Source organism: Carlito syrichta, unplaced genomic scaffold (assembly GCF_000164805.1).
Source record: "Carlito syrichta isolate Samal-C Ts95f unplaced genomic scaffold, Tarsius_syrichta-2.0.1 Scaffold288790, whole genome shotgun sequence".
Taxonomy (NCBI): domain Eukaryota; kingdom Metazoa; phylum Chordata; class Mammalia; order Primates; family Tarsiidae; genus Carlito; species Carlito syrichta.
The window spans coordinates 166,167-177,798 of NW_007232886.1; the positions used below are offsets into that span (position 1 = coordinate 166,167).

The 11,632-nt window shown below is 44.4% G+C and overlaps 1 protein-coding gene across 1 annotated transcript; it reads left to right on the forward strand.

Moving 5' to 3' along the window:
* Positions 1-5,409: 5,409 nt before the first annotated feature.
* On the forward strand, positions 5,410-9,393 carry RPL14 (ribosomal protein L14). Its single transcript, XM_008053873.1, has 6 exons — positions 5,410-5,486; positions 5,984-6,085; positions 6,255-6,349; positions 8,244-8,343; positions 8,434-8,487; positions 9,058-9,393. Exons 1-6 carry the CDS (start codon positions 5,484-5,486, stop codon positions 9,343-9,345), a joined length of 642 nt encoding a protein of 213 aa, XP_008052064.1. The 5' UTR covers positions 5,410-5,483; the 3' UTR covers positions 9,346-9,393.
* Positions 9,394-11,632: the final 2,239 nt, after the last annotated feature.

Sequence of the window (11,632 nt, forward strand, 5' to 3'; positions counted from 1 at the left end):
AGGCACTTGGTGTACACCAGAGACTCCACCCTGGGTTCCTAGTTTTATCATAAATCACCCTACCTATTGTAGATGGTATAAAGAGTGTCAAAGATCATGATTTGCTTGATCTCTGGTCCCTATCTTGCAGCCCTTTGATGCAAGATATGTACAGTAAATACACACACACACACACACACACCCCATTTCCTCTGCTTATCAAAGAAAAAGAGAAAGAAAACACTGAGTTCTCATATCATGGTTAAATAACAAACCATTAGCCCTGAAATCTGTAATCATTGCCAAGAGCCCGCTCTAGCTATCCTTCCTTGCGCCAAGAAAAGAAAAAAACATGGATAACTCCATTATTTTTGAATGAGAGATAGAAGACTTAATAGGGGATTTTAATGATCTGGTTAGGGTATAACAACTTCTGTCAACAGCTTCTATGCACAAATCCAACAAACGTTGTCATCTTTGCTGCAACCTTTCCATGTTTCTTAGATTTGCTATGTTCCTCAAGTATTGTCTTGACACTGGACCAATCTTTCAAGGCACAGAAATCAACACCAACTCCTTGGTTGTTAAATACAAAGCTTATACCACAAAAAAGCCCATCCAGGCATTTGGGGTGTTTTTTTGTTTTTGTTTTTTTTCCCTACTGAGGAGTTGGACACTATATCCTTAGAGTCCTGACCTGCTCCAGAGTCCATCTGCCTCTTTGGGAGCTAGAAACAGAAAGTATGTAGGCACTTACATAACCTTCATTTGATTCTCACTCATTTTTATGTGATTTAATAGGGCAATGTCTTATTTTGAACATTTTTTTTTTCCATTAAAAAGTTTATCATCTCCTGTGGTTTATGAGTTTACCTCCTGCTTTGCAACAGGAACGATCTAGAACTTCCCCCACTGATATAGTCCTCAGAATATTTTCCAGGTATGCCATCAGCATTCCTGGGGAAGAAGTAAAAACCAGCTCAGTTTGAGAAATAAAAATCGGCATGGTTATTTGTCAGGCAGGAAAGACAAATACAAATAAAGACACCTGCAAAGTTAACAAAGAACTATTTCTGCCAAGAACTTTCTTCATCTATACAGTGTCATAATAACCCTCTTTCAGTGACGACTGCTTTCTCACTCACTGAAAAACTTGTTCTCTAACATCAAAGACTCTCAGAAACTTGCTCTTTAAAATTTTGTTAGCAAGACTAAAACACCTTACTCTTGTTTGGAAGATCTAAGTCACTTTAACACAGAGAAGCAGCTTCAATTTACAACCCAACTGCAAAGCTTCAGAAAAGAGGTTTCTGAACCACATTTTCAAAAACCAAAACCACGGGCCCACTTTGCAGTCTAGGCCAGATGTTGACCCCCTTTCACAGCCCTGCTTTGCTTTTAGGCTATCAAAACAGTTTCATTTAAATTCTATCTAAACTTCACACTTCTTCAAAATCCTGTTACTTTATCTTTTCTTGATCTTAACTTTTATCTTTAGTTGAATACCCCATGGTATCTTGTGTGCAATCTCCTTCATTGTAATACATCAATAGACTTGATTTGTTGACTACAGATTTGTTCCTGATGGTCTTAGGATGACTGGGCTTGAACACCGCTTGTTCAACTTCAGGGTTCCTAAGACTGCAAATTTTAAAACCAGATACAGCACACACTTTTCCACTCCTAAATATACATGCACCAGGTAGTTAGGTACATGGCTACCATGCCAATTTGGCCATAACCAGGGTTGGTTCGCATCTCAGGAAGGGTACACGAATAAGAAAGTCAGGGTTCTGGGTAGCTTCTGGTTTATTTCTTGAACTGGCTTAGATTTCTTTCTCTTTGGGGCTCCAGGTAAACATTTTGTTTGCTAAACTGACGCATCCGTCCCCAGTGACTGAGAAAAAAAAAGAGACATCTACTCAGCTGAAGCTGACAGAAATAGTGGGGTTGATCTGGTTCCAGGTAGACAATCCTGGCCACGTCAATACCTGCAGAAACTAAGCGGGCGCGCTGCTACGCTACCAGGGGTCTCCCATCGGGCCCCGGGACCAGGGCTACCCGCGGTTTGACGCCCCACGGCAGGAACCCGAAGCTCGGCGCCTGCCTTGCCCCTCACATCCATCCCTTGCCACAAGCAAGAGAAGGGGAAGCAGCTTCCAGAACAGCTCGTGCGGAGTACAGCTGACGTCTCCAAAGTCGGCCAGTGCCTTCGGCTTCCACATCTGTTATAGGCGAGCACCGCGCCTCGCCCATCCTCTCGGTGACTGGACGTCCGACTGGGGCGTAAGAGGCCGAGTAAGCTACAGAGCGCGTCCAGCACGCCATCTTAGCTCCTGGCGTCACCCTCAAGTTGCCCTTCCTCTCCGTGATTGGAAGAATTCGTTGGGTTAACGAAGGGGCCGTGGCTCTTCAGGTAGAGGCCCAGCTAGCTGAGAGCCGACCCCGGCCGCCACCTTGATTCCTGGCCTGGCCCTCCATTTGCCCTTCCTCTCGGTGATTGGACGAGAGGGAGGGCCTTCCGGAAGGCTTGTAGCCGGCCAGTCGGAACTCTGCGCCTGCTTGGTCTTGTCCTCTGGGTTCTGACATCTGGAGCCGCCAAAGGTTATATTGGTATTTTTGGATACTCGCTACCTTCCGAGGCGGATGTTGCCTGGGGAAAGTTACTTTGCCATTATAACGGAGACTGAAAGAAATGTGAAAACTCCCTGGGGTTGCGTTCTTGAGACGTTTGCCGGGAAAACATTCTAGGAATGGAGGGGGCTCGATGGCAAGTAAGGCTGCGGGACCTGTAGCTGCGGCGAAATTGAGGAGGGGGACACAGTGGCCAGAGAGAAAAGCTAGGAAAGGATTTTGAGGTGAGAGTTTGGAGCGTCTTCAATGCCAAGCTAGAGTTTGGATTTTATCTTATGAGATAGGGAATAAAAATGAATATTTGGCAGACTTTAAACAGAGGTGACATCATCAGATAATGTACTTTAGAAAAAAATAATTCTGGCCGGGCGTGGTAGCGCATGCTTGTAGTCTCAACACTTTGGGAGGCTGAGGCGAGAGGATCACTTGATCCCAGGAGTTCGAGACCAGCTTAGGCAACATATGAGAGACTCTGTCCCTATAAAGAAAAAAAAAGAAAAAAGAAAAGATTTCAGTAACTGTATGGGGAATCCCAAAGTGTTTCCCAAAGTATGTTCAGTGAACCACTTGGGGCTTGCTCTTAAATACAAATTTTTACTCTTCCCTAGACCTGCAAGTCAAATTCTCTGGTTGTACAGCCAGGAAACTCCATTAAAAGCTTTTTGTAAGTTAACATACAGTTGATGAGAAAATGCACCAACCACAAAAACAGAAATTTGAATTTTCACAAGCTAAACATTCCTGTAGGCAACACCCAGATGAAGAAACACATGACCAGTAACTCAGTAACTGAGAAGCTCCCTCTTCCCTTCCAGCCACTGCTGCCTGCACCAAAGGTAAACATGATAATTACTTTGGACAACCAAGATTAGTTTTGTCTGTTTTGAATTTTATCTAAATAAAATCATACAGCAAATATTTCTTGTGTGAGTTTATTTCACTTAGCACTATGTGTGAAATTCATCCATGTAGTTGCTGCAAACTCCATCACTACATATTACCAGTTTATCCACTCTCTTATTTGTGAGCCCTTGGACAGTTGCCAGTTTGGGGCTATTACCGAAAAAAGTGCTGCTAAGAACCATCCGAATCATGTTTTTTGCTCTGTAAATTATAAAGCAAGATACCAAGGTCTAAGGACTGATTCATTCACTACCCACTTAGTGAGCCCTTTACCAGGCACCAGGATAAGATCAGGATATAAAATATGGCCAAGGTCCCGCCCTCACATAACTTATTCTAACAGGCACAAAACTACAACCAAAGTACAACAAAAAGCAAGTCAAACAATTACAATTTTTTTTTGTTTTTTTGAGTTGAAGTCTAACTCCGTCACCTAGGCGAGAGTGCAGTGGCACGCGCATGGCCACCCCAGAGTTGACCTTCTGGGCTCTGGCGATCCTTCCACCTCAGCCCTCCAAGTAGCCACAACTACAGGCATGTACTACCACGCCTGGTTAATCTTTGATTTATTGTAGAGATGAGGTCCCGCCAAGTTGTCCAGACTGGTCTCGAACTCGCAGGCTCAGGCAATTCACTAACCTCAGCCTTCCAAAGTGCTGGGATTACTGGTTGAGCCACTGAGCCTAGCCTTGCAATTGTTATAGTAACTCGAAGGGAAACAAAAACTAATACAGAAAAGGACAAAAGCTGATGTAGAAAAGGGAGGGAGAGGTTAATCTATTTTTTATGTAATAGGTTAACTCTCAGAAGAAATATCTAGGGAAAAAAATGAGATGAGTTGGCATTGCCATACAATGAGTATGAACAAAGGAAGAGCATTCCTGGTGGGGAGACAACACGTGCAAAGGTCACAGAGGAGAAAACTTGGCCTGTGTGACTGAAGCACAATGAAGGAGATGGCATAGAGTGTACTTGGATATAGGAGCATATGATGAAGGCCAGTGGAAGATTATATTCTAAATACCGTGAAAAGCAACTGATGTGTTTTAAACAGGAGGTGATCTGATCTGATTTACTTCTTTTTGTGTGTGTTTTGACAGGGTCTTAATCCGTCATCCAGGCTGGAGTGCAGTGGCAGCATAACATAGTTCACTGCAAGTTGCAATTCCTGGGATCAGGTGATCCTCTGGCCTCAGGCTCCCAAGCAGCTGAGATTACAAGCACACGCCACCATGCCTGGCTAATTTTTAAAAAGTTTCTGTAAAAACTTTTTTAACCTGTGTGGGAACTTGAGGATGAAGTCAGTCTGCTGCATGCATTTGAAAGGCATGGCCTGTCTCCTCACCTGAGTACAAGGTCCATCAACCAAAGCCGAGAACACAAACATCAAGGATCTCAGTTTAAAACCCTTGCTATTATTGCCCTGGCTGGGTTCAAGCGACCTCCCGCCTCAGCTCCCAAAGTGTTGGGATTATAGGAGTGAGCCACAGTGCCCAACTTTAGTTTAACAATATTTTCTAGAAGCATGAATTACTTTAAAATAAAAGGTAACGCCTCCAAAGTAGCTGGGACTACATCCGCTGGCCACCACTCCCAGATAAGTTTGTAATTTTTGTTGCCCAGGCTGGTCTCGAACTCCCAGCCTCAAGCGATCCTCCCCGCTCCGGTCTTCCAAAGCGCTGGGATTACAGGAGTGAGCCATCACGCCGACCAGAGATGATCCTCGTACAACCAGCCAAACCAAATTAAAAACCTAATCACGCCGCACAGTTCTACCAAAAAGTAATGCCTCCACACCGGCTCCGCCATGTTTTTCCAGTGAGCTGTCGCGTGTCTACGTACTCACGTACGCACGCTCCAACCAATGGGTGCCCAGGTCGACGTCTCGTGAACGAAGGGGCGGTGCGGCCTTCTACACATGCGCAGGGTTGGACGGGCCTTCTTCCTTCTCGCCGAACGCCGCCAGCATGGTGAGTGTGGCTGTAGCAGGCTCCTGGTCTGGCAACCATGCCGCTCGACCTCCGTCTGGGCAGGGAAGCTGAGGCACAGAATGGCGTCCAGAGGGTCCTGGGCAGCGCGTGGTGAGGGTCCCCAGGCGGGCTGTGCGCGGGGATCGGGACCCTTCCCGGACTCGGGACTGGCGAGCGCGTGGAGGGCCCGGCAGGCCTGGCGCGCCTCGGGCCACGCCTGCGCGCCGCCGCTGCCGGAGCCGGGTGGCTGAGGCAGCCAGTAGCCTGCCTTGGCTCACTCGCTGGCACCGGGCGGACACGACAAGTGGCGGGCGGAGGCGACTCGAGCTTTCGCCGCGTCTGCCTATTTCGTCTACCCAGGTCGGCTCCCGGCGCTCGGGCGCGTTCCTCTCCGGCATCCTTTCGCGCTGGAGTTAGCCATGTGTCGTTAAACCGCAGAAAGTCATATAAACTACCTGCTTTTTAACAAGTCACACTCTTTTCTCCCCTCATTGTAGGTGTTCAGGCGCTTCGTGGAGGTTGGCCGAGTGGCCTACGTCTCCTTTGGACCTCATGCCGGAAAGCTGGTCGCCATTGTAGATGTTATTGATCAGAACAGGGTAAGAAAAAGTGTCATAACTTATTCCTAAACGTGGCAGTGAACGGTACATACGTAGCTGGTAATAATGATAATTATTTCATTGAGTCTCCAAGGTGAGAATGATAATATCTGTCCGTTTTAGTTGCTGTTGGGTTTTACACTGAGATCCCTTGATCTTTGTGTTCTAGGCTTTGGTTGATGGACCTTGCACTAAGGTGCGGAGACAGGCCATGCCTTTCAAATGCATGCAACTCACTGACTTCATCCTCAAGTTCCCACACAGGTAACTCTTCCTAATTTTGCACTAGGAAAAGTCTGTTTGATTCAAAAACTTTTTGCTGTGTTGTTTTTCCTTGAGACTACTATAAGCAATACAGAAAATTAAGAGTGTTTCAGAAGGAGTTTTTTTGTTTTTGTTTTTTTGAGTCAGAGTCTCACTCTGTCGCTGACCACCTCATCCTTCCGAGTAGCTGGAACTACAGGCATGCACCACCATGCCTGGCTAATTTTTTTATTTATTGTAGAGATGAGGTCTCACCATGTTGCTCAGGCTGGTCTTGAACCCCTGAGCTCAGGCAGTCCTCTTGCCTCTGCCTCCCAAAATGTGTGGATTACAGGCATGAGCCACCATGCCCAGCCTCAGAAATGGGATTTCTGTTATGAAGGTAAACATGCATTATTTGCTTTTTAAATATCCTTCGGTTATTATGCCACCCTTGTAGTTTTCTAGCTTTCCCTTTATTCAGATTTGACATCTTCTTCTGGTCTCTTTTAGTACTTTTACACAATAAAGTACTTCCTAAGAAATTCTGGTTTCTACATAACATAAAAGGGGGCACTCCCCCCCAAGAATTTATTTATATAAACTTGTGTGTCTTTTCCCTGTTTTGAATTGCCCGGGCTGGAGTGCAGTGGCACGCTCATGACCACCCAAAGTGCTGGGATTACAGGTGTGAACCACTGCACTGGCTAATTTTCCTTACGTGTTTAAACTTCAATCACCCTCAACGTATTCTGTTTAATGCAGTAGACCTATTGAGATGCTTTTTCTACTGGTCATAAAAGTTTTTGAACTCATTAATTTTGGTGGCTTTTAGTGCTTCTGTCATTTTTTGTTTCACCTCCTCCACATCAGCAAAATGTTTTTCTTTGAGGACTTTTTTCATCCAGGGAAACAAAAAGTCATCTGGGGAGAAATCAGGTGAATGGGGAGAGTGGGGCACAGGAGTCATTCAGCTTTTAGTTAAAAAAAAAAAAATGCTGAACACTCAGCACAGTATAGTCAGGTATGTTATGGTGGAAGAACCAGTCACCTGTTTGCCATAACTGGGGCATTTCTTCTGCAATACAACCTCTTAAAACAATGCTAACTAGTATACTGAGACTGATGGGTTCCTAGAACACCTAGCAGGGGAAGTCTGTATGTACCACAAGGAGCCCACCCTCCAAAAGATAGCTTTGGGATTTTTTTTAGTCCCTCCCCCAGTCACTTTTAGCTTGTCTCTTGCGTCTTCTGATACTAGTTATCATTAGGTAGACTTTTAGTGTGTGTCAGTTGTGAGGCATTTACTATAAGGTTCTTTTGCCAGCTTTCATTTGAGGAATTGGGGCAATAAGTGATTCTTTTTTGATGTACGGAAATGAAAACTTATGTGTTGCTATACAGTTACTTTAAGCCATGGTGATGGTTGTATACCCTAACTTGATTGTTACAGATAAAATAGATCTAATTTTTATAATTTTGCATACTTACAGTGGGACAAAAACTACTGTATGCTGAGTACCTCAGGTAGTGCCTAACATGTTCATAATGACCTGGTTGTTGAAAACCTCCCACTTGAACAACCTAGAGTGGACATATCCATGCTGCTGTTACTATGACTACCACATTGTTTGAGGCATAATTAGGGGTGAATCTTGAGTGCCCTTGTCAAAGTTCATTGCAGTAGAGGAACTTCTAATGAGTTATGTTTTCACTAAGTACTTGTAATTTTCTTAGATCTCTGAATGATGCACCTTGTGTTTTATTTTTTGGGATGTTTGGCCACAAATTATTACTGTAAAAAAGAATAAGCCTAAGGGTTAGGCTTACATTGTTCATTGCAATAAGGAATAGTTTTTGACAAATCCACTATCCTATGTAGAGTTCCTTAATCTGTGGTTTTGGCTCTTTCTAGTGCCCGCCAGAAGTATGTGCGAAAAGCCTGGCAGAAGGCTGATATCAATACAAAATGGGCAGCCACGAGATGGGCCAAGAAGATTGAAGCCAGAGAAAGGGTAATGACTTGGGGGCTTCTGATCTTGTCTTTCTTGGAGAGTTTAATGTGGTGTAGAAGACAATTTTATTTCCTTTTATTTTTTAAACAGAAAGCCAAGATGACAGATTTTGATCGTTTTAAAGTCATGAAGGCTAAGAAAATGGTAAGTTTGAAGATCCATATTTTTGTGTAGCTTTTCTTCAGGATAATGGGGTAGTAGCTAAATCCCATTTCAGGCTGCTAGCCTCTTGGGGACTTTGTGTGAAAAGTGACAATTTATGTATTGTATTTCACAATGTTATTAAGGAATTGTAAACCTTATTCAGATAAAGGTAACAAACATTTAGGGGACCAGACCACTTAATACTCCTTATAAAAATTAGCATGAGCCGGGCTAGGTGGCTCATCCTGTAATCCTGCGCCTTTGGGAGGCTGAGGTGAGTGGATTGCCTGAGCCCGCGGGTTCAAGCCCCACCTGGGCAGCGAGACCTCATCTCTACAATAAATCAAAAAAATCAGCCAGGCGTGGTAGTGGATGCCTGTAATTCCGGCTACTCAGAAGGGAGGCGGAAGGATCACCGGAGCCCAGCAGGCGAGGCTGCGGTGGCCAGGAGCGGCCACTAAACTCCAGTCTGGGTGACAGAGTGAGACTCCAACTCAAAAAAAAACTAGCATAAATTTGAGGTTTTGTATGCATATATAATAAGTACTCTCTTGTATTGTCTATTTTCAGAGGAACAGGATAATCAAGAATGAAGTTAAGAAGCTCCAAAAGGCAGCTCTCCTGAAAGCTTCTCCCAAAAAAGCACTTGCTGCTAAGGGTGCTGCTGCAGCCGCTGCTACTACTAAAGTACCAGCAAAAAAGGTGACCACCGCTGCAGGCAAGAAGGCTCCAGCCCAGAAGGTTCCTACCCCAAAAGCCACAGGCCAGAAGGCAGCACCTCCTCCAAAAGCTCAGAAGGGTCAAAAGGCTCCAGCCCAGAAAGCACCTGCTCCAAAGGCATCTGGCAAGAAAGCATAAGAGGCTATCATAAAAGTAAATAAAGGTTCTTTTTGACATGTTGGCAAATACGTTTAAGTCTGTGAATGTCACGATTGGAGAATTGGTTTCTTAATCGCACTCTGCCCACACTTGGGTGGATAGTAAGTACAAGGCCATCCCCAAATCATAACTGGTTAATGCTGTCATGAGAAATCATAATTGGAACACCAAATGTCTTTTTTCTTTATACAAATACATTTCCCATGGATAGGTAAAGTTTCAGCCTCTTGATGCTCAAGAGTACAGCATCCCATGCACGTAATTCTACCATTTTAGGATGCTGAAGCAGAAGGATCACACAAGGATAATACGTATAAAAATACAAATTGAGCATATCTAACCCCAATTGCTCCAAAGTCTGAAGCCAAGCACTTATGTGATGCCATGCCTCAAGTGGAAAATTGCACCTCTCACTTCAGGCAGGTCATAGTCAAAATGTGGACACACGGCACTATTCAGTGTCCCCAAGAAAAAAATAGTTACCTTCAGGTTGCACATAAATCAAATGTGAGTTTTGTGTTTTAACCAAAGTCACATTTTATGAAATATATGCAAACCCTCCAATATCTGGTCTCAAGCATTTCAGATAGGGGGTGTTTAACCTGTATATGTTAGGTTGGGTTTTCTGGTTCACAAGATTTTTGGATAGTAAAGGATCCTGGATAGATTTAAATACTATCTCATCTGAAAAATAAAAGACTTCAAACAAAGCTCATCTAACCAAAAGCTAACTTCCAAGCTCCACTGGGGTGGGAAAAAAAATGATTTGCGTCATATTCATAGGCAAGTGAAGGGGTGTAACGGGAGATACAGGCAGTTTGGGATTAACTGTCCCTTGAGGGGTGGGAATGTCTAGGAGACGCATGTATTTGTAGTTTATATAGATTATCCCCCAAATCCTGTTCCCTCACCTATGTGGTATGCTCCAGGGTGGTTAATCAAGTATACTCCAGTGATTGGTTCATGGTAAGGGCTGTGATAATGACACAAGAGGTCTCGGGTATATACATGATCACTGATTCCCCAAGGGTAGCATGAACTAGATGAGTAGGGGGAAAGTGGGAAGGAGTCACTAGGGATGGTGGGTATGTGGAAGCCAGAGAAAGAATTTTGCTTGGGGCTGTCAAGGTGAAAAGAGGGTAGTATGTGAAGGAGAAATGTAATAGGGGATTTGCTGGGTTTGTTTTTGTAAAGCTGAGCTGGGAAAGGAGCGAATTGAAGGAGAGAAATTTGCTCCTTGGAAAAACAGGACAGGATGGAGTCTAGGGAAAAGGAGGAATGGTTAGCTTAAGAGAAAAGTTGTCCTTTACATGCAGAGACGGAAGAAAAGGTATAGATACTAAGTCTAGGTTTGCTATCAGGAAATTGAGGACTTTGATTTCTGAATATCTCTGGGGATAATAAGGTCATACACAATAGGAGGAGTGAGGGAATGCAGATTTGCAGGTAGGGTGCAATTTGCTTGTGGAGGAAAGGGGAGAGCACTTCTGTCAGATTGTCAGTGGCTCTAAAGGCCTTTGACTAGTCCATGACATGCTTAGAGGAGAAAGCTTCAGGGTAGAAGTTGCATTCAAGCTGCACATAGAAAATAGTGCGTACATACCTCATCAACAAGGGTACCTGCATGATCGGTGTTTATATACCTAACCCTTAATTGTATCCCACATCTTTATAATAAATTTAAACAAAAAAAGTTCATAGGCCAGGCATGGTGGCTCACACCTATAATCCCAGCACTTTGGAAGGCTGAAGTGAGGATTTTCTGAGCCCATGAGTTTGAGACCAGCCTGGGCAACTTGGTGAGACCTCATCTCTACAATAAAAAATTAGCCATGGTAGAGCGCACCTGTAGTTCTGGCTACTTGGAAGGCTGAGGTGACCTGAGCCTGGCAGGTTGAGACTGCAGTAGCTGTGAGCATGCCACTGCTCTCCAGTTTGAGCAACGGAGTGAGACTCCAACTCAAAAAAAAAAAATTCAGGTAAATAAAAGTCCACTTTGATGACAGAAAACTGCATACCTGTTCAGTTACCCTCAGAGGGGGGATGACACAGAGAAGGAATACTGATTGCAGAGTCATATTCAGGTTTAAATTCTGTCATTAAGTCCAAACACATTCTTGTACCTTACGTGAGCCTCATAAAAAACCAAGGACAAACCAGGCTTGGTGGCTCAGCCTCTAATCCCGTGCCTTGGGAGGCTGAGGTTAGTGGATTGCCTGAGCCTGTGGGTTTGAGACCAGCCTGGGCAACTTGGTGAGACCTCATC

Excerpts from the sequence above, each read along its gene's own strand:
- RPL14 (XM_008053873.1), top strand. Across the intron at positions 6,350-8,243 it reads ATCCTCAAGTTCCCACACAG|TGCCCGCCAGAAGTATGTGC; the intron begins GTAACTCTTCCT and ends GGCTCTTTCTAG. Across the intron at positions 8,344-8,433 it reads AGATTGAAGCCAGAGAAAGG|AAAGCCAAGATGACAGATTT; the intron begins GTAATGACTTGG and ends TTTTTTAAACAG.